At 40.8% G+C, this 18609-nt stretch overlaps 1 protein-coding gene across 1 annotated transcript; it reads left to right on the top strand.

Annotated features, from left to right (window-relative positions):
• Positions 1-1560: 1560 nt before the first annotated feature.
• mmp14a (matrix metallopeptidase 14a (membrane-inserted)) lies at positions 1561-17400 on the top strand (the record flags this gene model as incomplete). The annotated part of the gene is made up of 10 exons (XM_083902860.1): positions 1561-1638; positions 11196-11344; positions 11521-11643; positions 12045-12352; positions 12453-12614; positions 12824-12963; positions 13125-13263; positions 13352-13502; positions 14258-14373; positions 15188-17400. The coding sequence occupies 10 exons, from the start codon at positions 1561-1563 to the stop codon at positions 15505-15507; spliced, it is 1686 nt and encodes a 561-aa protein (XP_083758986.1). The 3' UTR covers positions 15508-17400.
• Positions 17401-18609: the final 1209 nt, after the last annotated feature.

Here is an 18609-nt window from a genome sequence, read left to right as displayed (position 1 = left end):
TTAACAGGTTGTAAACCGACAAAACATACAGGTTCTTATGATCAGTTACAGATGAAAAACAGGAAAAGATTAGCAATACATGCTCCATACCTGCTGGAAAGTTCCACACAACTAGCAAAACAACCAGAGTACATTAGCTTCTAAGCTACGACAGTTTGACTAAAACTTGAGTTTAATTACGCTGTTGCTCTCAAACGTTGCTTTTTACCATCGTTATGCATAGCAATAATTACTTAATTCATGTTAGCTTGTTACCTGAGGCCAAAAATGAACGTAACGTTAACTCATATGGAGTGAGCACTGCAAATTCTTGCTTCTTGTGTCATTTGCTCGTTCCAGTCGCTCCTCCTGATGGCTTGCAAATGAAAGACGTGCGCGTGACGTAGACTGCCAAGGAGTCTATAGTAATGGGAAACCAACCGAACCGTGTAGATTCGAGCAGTGCCGGTACCATGTAGAGCAGGGGTGTCAAACTCATTTTCACAGAGGGCCACATCAGCATAATGGTCCCCCCTCAATGGGCCAGATGTGATTGTCATACAGAATAAATATAACTAAATGTCATTAAATATAATGTAAAATAGAGGTAACTACTCCGTAACAGAAAGTTATTTATCAATATTATTGATAAATAACTTTCTGTGTTTATTACTTATTTCACTTGTCGCATGATGCATATACAATGATACACTGCGATATAGTGGCGGTGCCGTCACTTTGCGGGTAACGCAATCGCCATGCATTGTGGGAAATGTAGTTTATGGTCAACGCACGCCTTAAAGCAGCATAGACCTATTTTAACACTGACCAATTAATCACTCGCGGGCCACATACAATGATGTGGCGGGCCACATCTGGTCCCCGGGCCTTGAGTTTGACACATGTGATGTAGAGGGAAAAGTGCGACAAAATAATCACATCCTTTTCGATTATTTGAAGGTCACTGTATTTCACTGACATCCATCCGTTGCAATCTCCAATCTCACCACTGTGTGTCACTAATTCTTACACACTGGGTCAGCTTTAAAGTTTACATTTTACTGCTCCACTCAAGTAAAACATTGAACGATCACATAAATGTGTGTTTTGTTTTGTTTTTATTATTATTCATTGAATTTTACTGTGACATCTGAATGGATGAACATCATGCAGCCATGAAATGACGTCTGCACATCTGGAGGAGGACCCAGAGGAAAATCCATCTCCCTCTCTCTCTCTCTCTCCCTCTCTCCACGTCCACACACTCTTCGCGGAGGCAAACATCAGTCAAACAGTCATGAATCCTTAGCCGATCGCTGCTCACCACCACCTGATGACTTTGTGCTGCTTTTTATGTTGCTGAGTGATTTTACTTTTGCGCACGCGGAAAGGCAGGACGCAGCTTCCTTTTTTCCCCTTCTCCTGCCACGTTTTAAAACCATAACGGAGTGAGTTACGTCGATCGAGACTTGTTTTGATCTTTTCTTAAACGAACATCCAAGACGGCCGGACACTTGTCCACACTTACTTTTGTGAGCTGTAGCGTTGTTTTGGTGGGGCGGTAGTTTGCAGATCATGAGAATGCTGCCCCAGCTCCTCACTGTGGCCTGTGTTCTCTGCTTCTCTGGCTTCTCCTCTGCAGATGTGTTACAAGCTGAGGTAAGTGGCCTGCAAACATGCTTTATTTGAACTTAAACATGGATTAAGTATATATATATATATATATATACCATATTATCATGTGTTAGCAGTGTGTGTATCAATTTTCTCCATCACAGTTGGCCAAAATAATCCATAAGAAACTGGTATTTTCAATCTAAAGTCATTTTTTTTAGGTCAATACATTTAAAGTTTAACAGCATTCATATTTATTTTAAGCTATATTGTGTCACAAGGAAAACTTCAGGGTCTTTTTTATGTTTAATCAATCTTCTCCACTGGAGCAACTTTTGATAGTTATTCTCTCAAACACTCTCAAACTTTGTTTTTCTCTTCGCACAAGTGTTTTCATGAAGTAAAAGCAGATAAAAGACACCATAGTGGGGAAATTAAAGTGCCATGACAAACTTTTGAAGCCTCTGAAGGAGGAGTAGTAGGCAGAGAGGAGATGCAGCCATGTGGGGTTAGGTTAGTGTACAGACTGGAAAAACCTCAGCTGTGCTGCTTTGTTCTGAGAAAGAAGGGGCAGTGGGCTTGGTGGGGTTGGTGATATGGGGGAGGGGGTTAATGGTTTTCATCCGCCTGCACAACACAGCAGGCCAGGAAGTCGGTCTGCGTTTCACAACAAGCTGGACACGAGGCTTTCGACTCCATGTGGGACACTTAAGGCCCAGACGGTGTAAAAAAATGCCTAATGTGCAATTTAACCCTCATCAAAACAACTTGTTTTGTCATCAGGTCTCGTGCAGAGATGCGGTAAATGACTGGGTTCAAGAATCCTGGGCGCCTCCAGTCTTGACCTATTTTAGATTTACTGCTTTAAAGATAGTCCTTGAATAAGAATGTTTCAGTTCACCTTGTGAAAAACACCAACAAACAGCCAGTAGTCAAAGACATTCATCAGCCACTTCTTTAGGTATATCTGATAAAGTGTCTGGTGTGGTCTTCTGCTGCCGTTTCAAGGTTTAACATGCTGTTAGTTCAGAGACGGCCTTATTCATATCTTGACTGTAACAAATGGTTATTTGTTGCCTAATCATCTCGAAACCTGACCATTCTCTTCTGACCTTTAGGCTTTTTTACACCCAGGGTTTCTGATCGACTCAAACCAACAACCATGTTCAAAGTCACTTAAATCACTGTTCAGCCATTGTTCTTCCTCATTGTGATGCTCTGTTTTGTGTCTAAATGCATTAAGTTACTGCCACGGGTTTGGCTAATTGGATATTTATGCTAACCTAACAAAAAGTTGAACAGTGGATGTAGCCTTCCGGTTTGAAAGGTGAATCAAAGCAGGAAGTAACTATTTATTGAATATCCACTGGGGGGGGGGGGCGACTCCACTGGTTGCAAAAAGAACTGTTTGAGTGGGAGAATATGGGAAAATTAAAGGTGCATTATGTAATAAATCTAAAGCAACTGGCCATAAAATCCTCCTAATATGTCACAGAGACTCAGGAATAATGTTCATATAACAAACTGAACTCACCAACAACAACAGTACAGACAAAATATTTTCAGACTGCAAATCATGTTTATGTTTTGAAATCATGTTTTGGCATGTGGCGCCACCTACCGCCGTCTACCAATCATTGCAGTCAGTAGAGTCTCAGCTAACGAGCAACCACGGGTTGCCAGTCACGTCAGAAAACGAAACCTAAAAGACCTCGGTATTTTGAATTTGAATGTAGTAACCGTTTTTGGCCACATTCTTACATATGGCACCTTTAACCTATGTTCCACTTGCTTGAAAATGTCAGTAAACATTTTGTGACATCATTTGTAAATGATGTTCCACTCTAGAGAAAAATATGAGTGGGCACCAGGGTGATTCACATTTGATATTGTGACGTTAGTCAACTTTGAGTTCCAAAAATGTATATGATACAACACTGGTTGCAGTCGCAAATGTTGAAGTGGGTTTTTTTGTATTTTGCAACCGGAAGACTACATCATCATGTGTGGTCTATGGTGTTTCTGTGTGAAGGACAGGATGCAAGACTCACAGCCAGCTGTCACATGAAATTGGTTCACTCAGCACAAAAAAGGTCCATTAGCTGTAAATGTGTAAATATGAGAGTCTACGCTGTAGTTTAAAGAGAGCACAGGATGTGCAAAGGAGGACCTTAGTCACTGACCACAAGCCGCTGGCATGTGAGTCAGGCCAGACATGGTGGATAAGTCAGAGTCTGACAGTTTAGTAGATTCCTCCGGCCGCTGCCCTCCTGTGGCGAACACACCAACACTCTGATGAGTGTCTGTAAACAAAGTGAGACAACACAACTGTTTACTGCAGCTAACGACTCTGAACAACACTGCTGCTGTCACTGATGTCACCTCAGTGCCGGGATGATAACAACCCTCAGCGCGGGTCATGTCGTCTCCTGATGCAGGTGGTTTTATCTCGGGGCGCTGTGATGCTGATGGATCAGCGTTAATGATCGGGTTGAGGATGACATCACCTGCGAGCTGCACGTTGAACCCTGTGATCAAAAGATAGACTGTGTCTGTGTGCGGAGAGAGAGTCGGGAGCAGCACAGACACCAGAGACAAGCTGCAGTATGAGTGATATAAATGTTTAATGGTGCTCACTTTTAATGGGGGTTTGGGTGGATTGAGCAAGCAGCCAGGACTGAGATGCAGACATTGAACTTCTGCGGTTCATCTTGTGTTTCTTAACATCTGAAACCATCCCTGTCTGACTTCACTTTGACAAACTAAACCCACTTAATCCACACTGAGTGAAAAGAGAAGCTCTGCAAATTGAGAAGTAAGACCTCAGCTATTCTCTGAAAACTGAAAACCTCTTCTGGTGAAGTCGGGTCCCTTTGCCTCTGGCATCTGTTTTCATTCTCCTCCCTTCTTTTTTTGCCTTGTCTGACCTTTTTTTCTTTGCTTAAATAAAAATGCAAATCTGCACCTTGTGAGCAAAGGAAGTGGGCAGCAAAGAAAACAACATGGTTTTTAAACTTAAGCGAAATCTCTCCATATCTGGCAAAAAAGAATTTACTTTTTTTTTAAATCATTGCCATGTGGACACGCATGTCTCGTGATCGCATCGCTGAGGCATACAGATGTGGCCAAAACACATCTGGGTCCAATTGTCTTTATCTACACTGGAGTCTCTGTCGATGTAGCATCAAAGGAGAGACTTGTTGAAGATCTGCTGCGGCTGTCACTTAAGAAATGTCAGAAATACTCTTGGATCAGCCTTAATGGGAAACTGATGGACTGCAGGGGAGAAAAAAAAGCATCTTATCTTTTATCTTCAGCTGAGAAAACGGTCCATTCAGGTCTGGAGGACATGAAAGAGAGTCTCTGGTGTTTGTCTCAGCTGGTTGGATATGACTATATTTCCTGGTTGTACATTTAATTGAGTGCTTGTACTTTCTATTTTATCAAAAGTATCCAAGTATACAAGAAATCGAAGGAGAATATCACACTTTTTATTGTTCATTCCTACTTCCTACTGAAGAATTGAGGTTTTACACTCACTTACAGCTTAATGTATGATCATTTTCTTACATGATCATTTTCATTACACTATTTTAAGAGTTGACAAATTGACTTATTTGGTTTTCAGGAACTTTCAACAGCATCTTGTAGTCTATTTATTTATTATTATGCTACACTCACTTTCGATAAAGACCCCAAAGTTTGCCATTACCTGGAAAAAGAGAAGTGTTCAGCAACACCAAGAATATAAACTCAGCTAAAGGCAAATTAACATGTATGTAAATGTTAATGTGAAATGGATCCTTACAAAACAGGACTTAAACAGCCAAATTAGTTAGTTTTTACAACCTTAAGTGTACTTTTGAACAATTAATAATCAGAAATAAATCATGTAAAATATATATGAATATAGTGTGAGTAAAGGAGAATACCTTGTGTACAGTTTATTCTGCATCATATCAAACATTAGTCTGCAAAGAACCCTCTGCATTTTAGTGTGTTGGACTAAAAAGTCTTGTAAAAGTAAGATAATTGTGTAATCTATAAAGTGCTACTGTCCTGTTCGATGCCAGATGTTTGTAAAGGTGTTTATTAGTGTGAAGTTGGCAGGCATCAGTATAATAAGCTTTTTTATTCAAGCACAATAAAACCCTCTGGTATGATGTGATCAGTTTGACCCAGTAGAAATGTTAAATCAGGAGAACTGTATCACACATGGCGATGGTGTGAGTGCTAACTGGGTCAGAGGAGACAAAATAATGAAGGCGATGTGAGATTCAACCCCTCATGAGCAGAATTCTCTGCTTTTTCCGTTGGCACAGAGCAAGAGGAACATCTGACTCAGTGGCTCAAATTTAAATTCAGCCGAACTCTTTCTCTCCTGCTCCTGCTTTTCATTTACCGCTCTTGTATCCTTCTAATGTCTTTACCTCCCCCGTCTTGTGGTGCAGCTCTGCTCCTTAGATCATCTCCTGCTGTCCTTCACCTTCTTGTCTGCTCTTTTTCTTTCCTCGGATCCGGTGACACTTTAAAGATGAGAAATGAAATCATTTTCAAAGCTTCATTTTGTCACAGACACAATACTGATCTGCAAAATGAATTCACAAACCTAAAGCCAGCTCTCAACACAATATCACGTCATTATCTTTAGTTTCATGTTGAGTTTGTTGCTCAACATAGTCATTTTAGTCACGGTTTCTCTTCCCATAAACATGTCGTCATTGTATTTCTTTGAACCACAAATCTATAAACGTTCAGGGGATTTTTTTGTTTTTCATTTTGTTAAGAAGTCTTGTAGGAAGTTGTGGTCGGCTTTTTTTCATATAGCACATATCACATTCTCACATGAACGAGTGTGCGACAATAACAGATGTGTCCCGTGATGCGGGACAAACATTCAGACATTACATACATGTTGCTTATCTTTTTTTTAAAGACAGGATTGCATAAGTTAGCAGCTGCTCTGACACCACAAAACACCAGGAGCCCACAAAACTCGTGTATCACTGTTTCGACATGTTTGTGGTGTTTGTTCCTGAGCATCTGATGAACATTTGTTCAGAAATGTGTAACACAAAAGGCACTACAGAACCTGACATAATTAGGGGGCATTAAGTCTGCCAGACAATGAGGCCTTATCTGTGTCAAAACATAGTTGTAGAAACTGTATTTGTTGTTTTGTTGTTTTGTGCTTATGTGTTGCGTTTTCAGGAACTGCTTCCTTCCTTTAGCAGAGAAAAACTGTACGTGTTGCATGTTTTCGGTAAGAATTTCACAGTGAAGTTGCTGCCCTGACTTCCATCAACTCATGTGATAAATTTGCGATTTTCCACATGCAATTCTAATTTATAGCACCAATAAATAGGGCTGGGCTGTATTGTCGTAAACATGATCATGAAAAATAAGTTTCTAATTAGTTAATATCAATAATTGTCATTATAAAATATAATTTTATGGACAGAAAACAATAACCACTAGCTTGTTTGTTAGTCGGCGGCTAATTGTTAGCATGTTGAGCTTCATTCTGAGTCTTTGTCGTACACTTATAGAACATTTAATTGAGTGTCTCAAAGTCTATTTGCACAGTGCACTGACATTACATTGATATGTATTGAACCTTACTTATCCGGGAAAAATAATTATACATTATTACCTAGCCCCACTGGTAACGATACACAAGTTTATTATTTAGAGCTGCGTGTCGTAATCTGTAGATCGTTTTCTTGCGTCATTGATTCATAAAACAACCAATTAATGTTCCAAAATGCCCAAAGATATTAAGTTCACCAGGATTTAAGACTTGTGTTGTGTTGTAATGTAACAAAGTGCAAATACTTTGTTACTGTACGAATTCACGTATCTGTACTTTACTTTATTTATATTTTTAGCAACTTTTACTTTTACTCCACTCCGTTTCCTAAATAAATTGTGTACTTTACTCTTACATTTCCTCCAACTGTCTTTGTTACTCGTTACTACCAAATAAAATCAGAAGAAGAAGAGTTGGCAGTGGTTTGTATTTATACAGTGCTTTTCTCTGTTTTGCCCAAGAACACATATAGACTCGTGGAGCTTGGAGTCGAACCCACAACCCTCCAGTTGAATGACGACAATGAGCTACTCTCGCTCAATTCTAACTCTTACTTTTACTGACTTTTACCTTTACTCCTAAAATTTAAATACATTTTATATCAGGAAAATGACCTTTGATACTTAAGTACAGCAAGTATACTGATATATATCCCTACACGTCATATACTTGTAAAGTAAGACTCAAGTAATATTGTAAAAGTCAAAGTAAAAGTTTCTGGTAGAATACTTAAGTATCCCTTTTAGGTACTTTATTTATATATTATATATTTTCTTTGTCTAATAATAGAGTAAGTGGAAATGAAATATAGCAGTCAGGTCACCGCAGGGTCACACAATCCATGTGTGCATCACACAGCTCCACAGTCACGTTTACATCATGCTGGTTGTGTTTCACTGTCTGTGCTTTATACATTCAGACCTCATGTCATTGAGACACACACACACACACACACACACACACACTGACTGAGGGGTGTGTTTACCAAACCAGCAGTCAGACCCTTTGACCACACATGGCTGTGCTACCTATAGCTTCTCTGACGCCAACAATACCGGCCATGTACTCAAGTCTCAATAAATAGAGGCTTTGACGGTGGCTGCTGGGAGTTCCAGGGAGGAGGGGTGTATGCTGGGATACCTGGCGTCTCAGCCGGAGGTGGTGGTGGTGGTGTGTGGAGTACTTTTTAGTACTCCAGGAGAGAAATGCAGGTCTTCACAGTGTGGGGGAGACTTTTCATGGCAGTGTTTTTATAGAAGCAGACGCGTCACCACACTGGAGCCACAGGACACACTAGCAGCACTCAGCAGCAGAGGCACGGGGAGAAACTGTGGCGTTAACGGGCAGATTGACTCAGAGAGAGTCAGGAGATAAATTAGATCAACTGCATGCTTAAATAATGCAGAGACATCTTGACCAAAGTCTGAGTGGGAGGGTGGGGGGGGTACAGGGGTGCAGAGAAGGACTGGGGGATGTGTTGCCTCACTGCAGCTTCTCATAAGTGACCCTTGTTCTCTGGCCTCTCTGCTGCCCACTGTGGGACTAAACAGTGGCTGTGTGTGCACAGGTAGCCGTGCACAGCAGCTCCATTTCCATCCCTCCCCCCTGCAGAACAACAGAGATATGTGAGGATTACATGATACAAAACAAAAAAATGGGGGATGTGATTGACACGTAATTGTAAACAGACACATAAAGGTCCTTTTAGTGGCGTATATTGACAGAAATTGAATATGCTACCTATAAGTATGTTTATAAAAGTGTATAATCACTATACAAGCAGATTTGTTGTCTTTTATATACAGTTTACTTTAGGCAAGTGTCTTGCTTTATGGAGGCCGCCATCTTGTGCTGCTGTGTTATTACAGACAGCAGCTTGAATGGACAAACCATGTGTTTTTGTGTATTTAAGAGGAAGCTGATTACACAAAATTTGTGTAACAAGATTCATCTTTATTATTTATAATACTCATTATTTAATAAAGACAATGAAGAGTCCTCTGTTTGTTGCAATCTGCAGTCTCACCATTAGATGGCACTAATACCCAATTACAAATGGTCAAAAAACCCATTTAGTCCCGCATCTAAATGGATTTTTTGACCAGTGGGAATGTGGGTTTTTTCAATTACACGCGGCTGTTTATCGACCAATTAGCATGAGAGGTAACCCTGAGTGAATGCACTGATTTCTTGCGATGTTAAATCCTGCACTATTTCCAGCGTAAATCATCTACTCGCCGTTAGCATAGCCGTTAGCCATGAATGTTTCAGCAACCTTACTTTGGACAATGCTCAATTATTTTAAATCATTCACTTGCCACTGAGTAGGAATGGTGTTTATTGCCTTTTTAGTGTGTTCACTCAGACTGTGAAAAACATGTCATTCTTACACAGTGGAAGCTTAAAGACGCATTAAAGCACAGCAGCTGCTTCTTAATGTGCAGATTGACAGCTTTCTTGATCTTAAATCCTACTAAAAAAAATGTATCTTTGGGTTATGGACCACTTTTTGGGCAAATTAAAACAATCTCCAGGTGAATATAAATCACGAACAGCTCTGTATTACAGTACTATGTTTCATTACCAGTGCTATAAATAAAAATTAACTATATTTAGACATTCCCACTGGTTAAAAAGCCACTTTAATCCCAGGTTTAAATTGATTTTTGAGGTGGATTTATTCTTGGGTCAAATGTAGTAAGTGCATGCAGGTTTTTAATTGGCATGGCTCTAATTACACCTAAAACTTAAAGGAACATACAAGACAATGTGCGGCAATTTTACAACGAGGGTTTTTGTAAAATATAAGGTATAAAATGTTACATTTATGAGCTTAGAGCAATATTCATTTTGCTTAACTAACCCCCCCTTGTGGATTAAAATAGAAATGAAAAGCAAACATGAGCATGGTAGTGTCTCATCCAGTCTTGGACCACCAGCAGCAGCAGGCAGTGGAAAGAATAGGTTGTTCTTTCATGTGTGAAGATAAATAGTGGTGGTTTTTGGTTGACATGGCAGACAGAGACAGGAGGAGGAGGACACATGGAGACAGTGGCAGTAGGATCTTAAAGTCAAGCTTTTGAGGAGCCCAAATGGTGCTGACAATGTTAATTTTTCCAGCGTTGTGACCACTGGTTGTCTTTGGCTGCAAAAGTCTAGACAAAGCACAGGGTCAGTGTGACTAATATGACATCAGTGTATTCGGTTAGTGTGTTTTATTTGGCTCTTTCATCTCCCTGTTTCTTCTTATGACCCCACAACAAAGTCTTTGGCTGTTACAATTTCGCCGTACGATTTGGTGACGGCTTGTATTAAGATTTTGGGGATCGGGGGGGGTAATGTCACCAGAAAAGACACACAAACTGACACGTACATGCACACACACCCTCCGTCCCCCCTTCGATGTCAATGTGTGCTTCACATCTGAGCAGAGAGAAGCAGGTCCTAACAAGCACTGACACTTCACTGGAAGAAGCCAAACACCCACAGGTTCATACAAGTGGCCAATCCCCGGGGTTTTTTGTTGTTGACTAAGATGTTTTCCAATGGTTTCCCTGTTGTTTCTGGCATGTGTCACTTCTCAGACCAATCTGAGCCAAAAATGTGTAAGTAAAACAAAAGGAAGTGGCCTAAGTAAGTGCTATTACACACGTCATCATTACCTGGTATACATTTAAAGCTTAGTCATTTCTAGCAGCCAATCTTTTAAAATGTGCTTTTACCTACAATTCTTTGTTTCTCTTTATGGAAACATTAAGTCATATGGCAAAACTTTTGCTTTTTCACATGAAAACAATCACAGGCAGTGATGTGCTTTGTTTCAAAAACTAATGGTCAACAGAGTTAAATTAGGCATAAACGAGGTCTAATCGGTGTGTTTTTTGTTGTGTGGATGAACTTCAATAGTGATAGAGGGAACTGTGCTAAGCTTGGTGCAGTTTTAGTGAATCATTTCAAAATGATTCACTGATCCCATAAATAAAACACACACCTTCTTCTTCTTCTCTCTCAGGCTTGGCTGCAGAAATATGGCTACCTTCCTCCTGGCGATGTCAGAGCTCAGGCCATCCGCTCACCAAAGACCATCGAAACAGCGATCACAGCCATGCAGAGGCTCTATGGTTTGACGGTCACCGGCTCCATAGATTCCAACACATTAGAGTGAGTCCTGATTGACACACACAGTAAATGCATTGTTTGATATCGTTGCCTGTTAATATTAAATGTCACAGATTGAAATGTCTGGAGGTTACTTGTGGAGTATGACGCAAGGTTAACGTTCACAAAAGAATGTCTCCTTCAAAAGATGTCAAAAATGTTGTTTTTGTCGTTGCTAGGGCGATGAGCCGGCCACGGTGCGGCGTCCCTGACAAATTTGGCCCGCAGCTGAAAACGAACCTGCGGAGGAAGAGATACGCCGTGCAGGGTCTAAAGTGGGACAAGTCCGAGGTGACCTACAGGTAAGAATAGTCTCTCTGAATACCTGCACTGGCTACTTCCTGTTTCACTTTGCTTTGGGGTATCATTTGGAATAAACTTCCACCATCCCTAACACCCCACTCTCACTGGTGGAGCTAATCTTATATTTTCAGATGAGCTATATCAGTAAGAAATAAGAAATAATAAAACTATAGTTTTACCATTCACACGCTTCAACATGGGGTTAAGTGTCTTGCTCAAGGGCACATATAGACTAGCAGAGAGATTTGACCCACAACCTTCCATTTGAAAGACAACTCACCCGACTACTGAGCCACCATGGCTCAATCCTAACTCCTTACTTTTTAAAATACTTTTACTGTACCTGCCAATTTGAGTGTGAAAGAGGCTCAACTCTCTGTGTCTTCATTCTTTACCACAGCATACAGAACTACACCCCAAAGATCGGCGAGCGAGCCACGTACGAAGCCATTCGAAAGGCCTTCAGTGTGTGGGAGAGCGCCATCCCGCTCACCTTCAGAGAGATCCCATACAGCCAAATCAAAGGCAAGGTTGACAAGTTCGCGGACATCATGCTCTCCTTTGCCGATGGTTTCCACGGAGACAGCACACCGTTTGACGGCGAGGGGGGCTTCCTGGCTCACGCCTATTTCCCCGGACACGGCATTGGGGGGGATACGCACTTTGACCTCGCCGAGCCGTGGACCACCGGGACTGTTGACGAGGGAGGTAAGAAGATGATGAGTTCATGGCGAAAGGACAGGTCTTGCTCTAAACTCAAACAGACTACATTTTCACTGTCTCCTTCTTTCTCTCTCTCTGTTTAAAGGTAATGATGTTTTCCTGGTCGCCGTCCATGAGTTGGGTCATGCTCTGGGTCTGGAACACTCAAACAACCCCTCTGCCATCATGGCTCCCTTCTACCAATGGTTTGACACTGAAAACTTCCAGCTCCCCGACGACGACCGCAGAGGCATCCAAACAGTTTATGGTGTGTTGCTCTCCTGAAAGAATTATGCACAAATTATCTTCGAATGAGTCAAATTAAAGGGGCTATACATAAAATTATATACAACAGCGACACGGAAGTTGCACTTGTAGTTTTAAGGGTACGGAAAAGTACTGCAAAAAAAAGGCTTAGCCATGTTTACAGCAAATTAACCATTTATAACTGTCCTTATTCTCACATCTTCACCTCAGGAACCAAGTCTGGTGCTCCCCCTCCTCCTCCTCGACCAACAAAGCCGTCCATCCCTGACAAACCTGAACAAGGGCCAGACATCTGTGAGGGACATTTTGACACCATTGCCATCCTGAGAGGAGAAAAGTTTGTATTCAAGGTAGGGTAGAAGGTTCAAATTTCTTCTACTTGAACTCTTGATGCTAAGATATGTAAAACTGTCTTCCATAGAATGTGTTGACTGAGAAGAAGGGGCAGTAATCAGGTATATAGTTAGGCCTTATTCAAAAGCTCTAATAATACCTCACGTATGTCTTGCAGGACAAATGGTTCTGGCGTGTGCGTAACAACAAGGTGCTGCCCGGTTACCCCATGACCATCAGTCACTTCTGGAAGGGCCTGCCTTCAAACATTAATGCCGCCTATGAGAGGGACGATGGGAAGTTTGTCTTCTTCAAGGGTAGGCTCCCTGTCAGATTAGACTGAAACTAGATTTAGGGATGAACGCATCACTACAACAGGGATTAATTTCATGTGTTTGTCTCCAGGTGATAAATACTGGGTTTTCAGTGAGTCCAGCATGGAAAAGGGTTCCCCCTACAGCCTGAAGGACCTGGGCACTGGTTTACCGAAGGACAAGCTGGATGCTGCTCTGTTCTACACACCGACGGGACAGACGTACTTCTTCAGAGGCAACAAGTGAGTTATCAACTCAAGAAGAATAATATCCAATAATATTCTGCACTAACTACTTCTTAATGGACCTAACCTTATTTGTTTTTCTGAAGAGATGATTCGTGGTAGTTTTGTCAATATCTTTTGTTATTGCCACTCGACCTGAGATTTCATATGAAACATTCCTGCACCATTCATGATTCAGAGATTGAATCTTTTCCGTTTCGCTCACTCACAAAAACAACCCCCTGTTTGGACTCCGCATGCTTATCTGTGAGTTTGTTGAAAGAAGCGTACACTCATTCGGCTGACATTCAAGTCCAAAATGATCTGAAGACTCTAATCCGTCTCATCTGACAGCATAGTTCTTTTTTCCGAGAGAAATATTTTTGCCTTTATTCAGCAACAGAAAATGCAGTATGCGAAGGCCACCGTGATAACGCAACATCTCAAACAAAACATGGAGCCAAGAAGTTAAAAATTCTTCAACCTCACCCCCTTTTTTCCACCACACCTCCATGCCAAGTTTCCAGAGTTTGTATACATGTTTACCCCCTCAAAAATGACCAGAAAGACATGGATATGATAATAATAATAATAATTTAACAATAGGTTTCTCATTTTCGATGTGACACTAGCACAGATTGTAGAAAAGCTTAAGTCTATTAAAACATGCGTTATAAATAACATATATTTAAATATCCGAAGTAGTAGCTGTTTTTAATCATTTCTGGTGTCGTTGGTCTTTTAACAGTTCTGTCCTCTTGTCTTTTTTGCAGGTACTATCGTTTCAATGAGCAAATTCGCACTGTGGACAGTGGCTATCCAAAGTCCATCAGCATGTGGAGTGGCGCGCCGGACAACATCAAGGCCGCCATCATGAGCGAAGATGGATGTGAGTTTTCCTCACTGTTTTCCTATTGGATTTGAGTTCATGGGGTAGTGGTTAAAATGATTTGCCAGAAATGAATTCATCTTGTACCACTTTATCCTCCACATGTGGGTCGCAGGGGAGTGCTCGTGCCAATCTGACATAGGGCGAAAGGCAGGGTACTACGGTAAATTTTGGACAGTGCAAACTTGCACAAAGGCCCTAGTTCCAACCATGTCGCGAGCCCGAGTCTTCTTGTTGCAAGGCCAAGGAGTTTTGACCACTACACCGCCAGAAATTCAAAATGTCAACAACAAAGCCCACCTTATCAGCTATTTTAATATAGCTAATGTGGACCATAAGCATACTATTATCCTTACATTAAACATGTCAGAAAACATATGCAATGCCTTGGAATTCTATTGGACCAGCTCTGTTGTGATTAGCATAGCTAGACAACATGCTAACCAAAGCTAGCTTATAACATTTGGATTTGGTTAATCTCGGAAATACCAAGTGAGCCCCTGAAAAAGAAACATTTGAAAGACTAGTTAGCTTTTACACTTCACCCTACACCTCTACCTCAACAGGACAATCTACACACAATATTTTGTGTTTTTTGGAATTAAAATTAACTGGCAACAATTTTTCTAAATGATCAGTAGTTTGAGACATCTTGGGCTTCAGATGCCATCTGTTGACCTGTCCTAGACAACAGGAAGATTGATAAATGGATGGAAAAAGCAGAAAACAAAATCGGTTGCAGCTCTTTCTTGGACTGAAGTTCAGTGGTTTTAAATGAAACAAAACTAACTTTTTTTCCTTCAATTGTCCGCAGCTTACACATATTTCTACAAAGCCAACAAGTACTGGAAGTTCAACAACCAGTACATGAAGGTGGAGTCGGGGTATCCCAAGTCTGTGCTCAGAGACTGGATGGGCTGCGAAAGCGAGGAGCCCAAGAAGGGTCGGGAAGAGGAGGTGATCATCATCGAGGTGGACGAAATGGAGAGCGGGGCTGGGCCCATTGCCGTGGTGATCCCTCTCCTGCTCCTGGTGCTGGTGCTCATCACTCTCGGAGTGCTTTTGTTCTTCAGGAAGTACGGAACGCCTCGACGCCTCCTCTACTGCCAGAGATCCCTACTGGACAAGGTGTAGACAGAGTGATGGGTGACTGACAGACTGAGGGACAGAAAGAGAGGAGGAGAAGAGGACGAGGGCCAACGGAAACTGAGAGAGGGAGGACGTGGAAGGGGAAAGAAGAGAGAGCAACTGGAGGAAAAGAATGGACGATGTATTAAGTTGTCTGTGGTTTGTATGTGCCACGAAAGAGGGAAGGGGCTCTAGGAACTGAAATCAGGAAAATATGTGTATTTGTATGTTAACTATGTACATGTACTGTTGTGTGAAGACTCTTCTTCATCGACTTCCCTCCCGCCTCTCCTCTCTCACATCCCAGGTATTAAAAGAAAAAACAAGAAAAACATCCCTCTTTGCTTCCTCTCCTTTACGTGGACGACTCCAGCTGAACTGCTGTCTGATTCAAACCAACAGAAACTTTTACAAATGTGTTTTAAATCAAAACTTCATCATCTCTGTTACACAATTTTTTATTGTTGCTGTGGAATTCACCTGTACGTCATTGTACTTTTATTTTTGACTTAGTCATTTCTACATCTATTGTTGAATCTTGTATTTTGGCAACATTTGGAGGCTGGGTATCAAACCTCCGACTTCTTCAGCACAGCCACGAATCCACAGCAACGACCAGCAAGTAACCTATTACTCATAACCTTGTTTGCTTGTGTTAGCCTCAGATTTAAATCACATTTTAGCACCTGTACTATTGCTTGTGTGAAGTCTTTGAGAATGTATCATGTGAGGCTTTTTGTGTTCGTGCAAAAACAAGAGAAACAAATGTTTATACTCCTGAAATAAGGTACTGATGTGGATGTGTATCAATTTTGTTTTGGTACTTAAGTATTTTAACTAACACTTAGAGGACCATTTCAGCTGTAGTTGAACACTTATTCTTTAAAGGTCTAGTGTGTAAGAAACTGCGACAACAGATACACTCACGCCTCCTTTTCCAAAATGAGTCAGGGAACTGCAGTTGCTTCTGGATACCAAATATTTGGATAATTGGCTAGTTAGTCCCTTCAGGCTGTCGTAGAAATATGACTCGCCAAAGCAATATTCTTGCTAAAAGTACATATTAGGTTTATTTTAAAGCAGATACACACTCATCCTAACAGACTTAAATATCTGCCAATAAACCTTCCTAAACGATACACACTGGACCTTTAAGGAGTAAGTCTGAGCATTGATGGTTGCAGATTTTTGGGGGATTTTGTCTACAAAAGCCAAACTTTACACAAGGCTGCTAAAAGGGGTTTGATCTGAAAGTCTGCACACAGATGTCACTGCAGCTTCAGATCATCAGAGTTTCAGGAAGAACTCCTATCGTTCAGTTCAAGCAGTCAGACGGGGGAATTTAAAGTTGAAAAGTTTTATCTCATAACGTGCCAGTTCCGAGACATTCCTGTACTTTTTGTTGTCGTCGTCGTCGTCAGATACGAGCAGGGAGCCGCTCGTCCGTATGGGTCAGTACACAGTACACTTTCCAACAATATGGTGCAATTTTTAATTATTATAATTGTTACGGGAAACTGTTGTTATTATAAATATGATTATTGTTATTATTGTTCTCCTGGTAAAGGTATACTTTTTTTTTTTTGCTTCAGTATGTTGTCATTTAAAGTCCTGCTGGACAGAGGCATAATGTGACAATGATGGAAATGAATCCCAGTTTTCATTCAGTGGACGGTGAATTAGATCAGATCAGAGGGTAAATGTGACGTCAGCACAGAATAACAAAACAATGCTATTTATCTACTTTGATACAAATGGTGCTCAATGTTTTTCTCTCTCGGTTTGTTTTCTTACTCAGTCAAAATCGAAGGTGAATTGATTTAGATAATGACAATGATAATGGTAATAATATTTATAATGATGATATCAATAAAATGGAATGAGATTTGTTTTTTTCCTCCCTGCCTGTTTTTACTTTTGTATTTCAATAGATAAAGTGAAATTAAACTATTTTCTACAAAACATTCTCTTAGAATCCTTTCACTAACACTATAGTTAAGTAAAGACTTAAACATCCTGAAAACTTGCGATAATCTCCAACATTCAGCAAGAAAATGTTGAGCATATTTAGCGACAGCACTGCCTTAAACCAGCGTTCGGAGCCGAATCACAAGCCGTTCAGCCGTTTTTCAGTTTGGTCACGTCGGTCATTTTTAATTAAAGGTGCATTATGTAATAAATCTAAAGCAACTGATCGCAAAATCCTCCTAATATGTCACAGAGACTCAGGAATAATGTTCATATAACAAACTGAACTCACCAACAACAACAGTACAGCCAAAATATTTGCATTAAAAAAATATTTTGAAGACTGCAAATCATGTTTTGGCATGTTGCGCCACCTACCGCCGTCTATCAATCATTGCAGTTAGTAGAGTCTCAGCTGCAGAGCAACCATGGGTTGCCAGTTACAGTAAGTCTGAGCTCACACAAAAGCTAAAAGACCTTGGTATTTTGAATTTGAGTGTAGTAACCGTTTTTGGCCACATTCTTACATATGGTGCCTTTAACTGATTCTAATGATTCAGATACACTAAAAAACAACTCATGCTAGTTTGTGTGGTTGTGTTGCGTATAAAGCCACATCACTGCAGTTTCGTGCAGCTATGGCCCCGCCCATATTGAGGAGGTTCTATAGTAATGGAAATTGAAGTGCCTGGTACTCAAACCATATAGAGTCAAGCTGTGCCAAGCTATGCTAGAACTGCATAGTGGAAAATCGCCATATCACCAATAAAAATAGATATAAAAAGCCATATATATGTACTTTAGGTGACGCCATCATCATTTTTTTCACAATCTGCAGCCTTACCATAAGACTAATTCTTACATACTGGACCTTTAATTGAATATAAACTAGTAAAACAGCACCCGTTCCCTTGCATTTCTTATACAAACAAAATCATTTAACAATGTTCTCTTAACAAAGGACATTCAAGTGTGTAATTTGCCGTCACGGTTGCCACGGTAACCCATGTGATAAATGTCTCAGATTTCTCATCACACACTGTAGTGGTGCCGCAGTCGCCTGCCAAGTTTGACGTTTGTCAAACGAACCATTCCTTGAAGTAACAGAGAGATACAAGTGAAACGACATAAATGGTTGGT

The sequence above is a fragment of the Microchirus variegatus genome (assembly GCF_963457635.1).
Source record: "Microchirus variegatus genome assembly, chromosome: 2".
Classification (NCBI taxonomy): domain Eukaryota; kingdom Metazoa; phylum Chordata; class Actinopteri; order Pleuronectiformes; family Soleidae; genus Microchirus; species Microchirus variegatus.
This window is presented reverse-complemented; position numbering and strand designations above follow the sequence as displayed.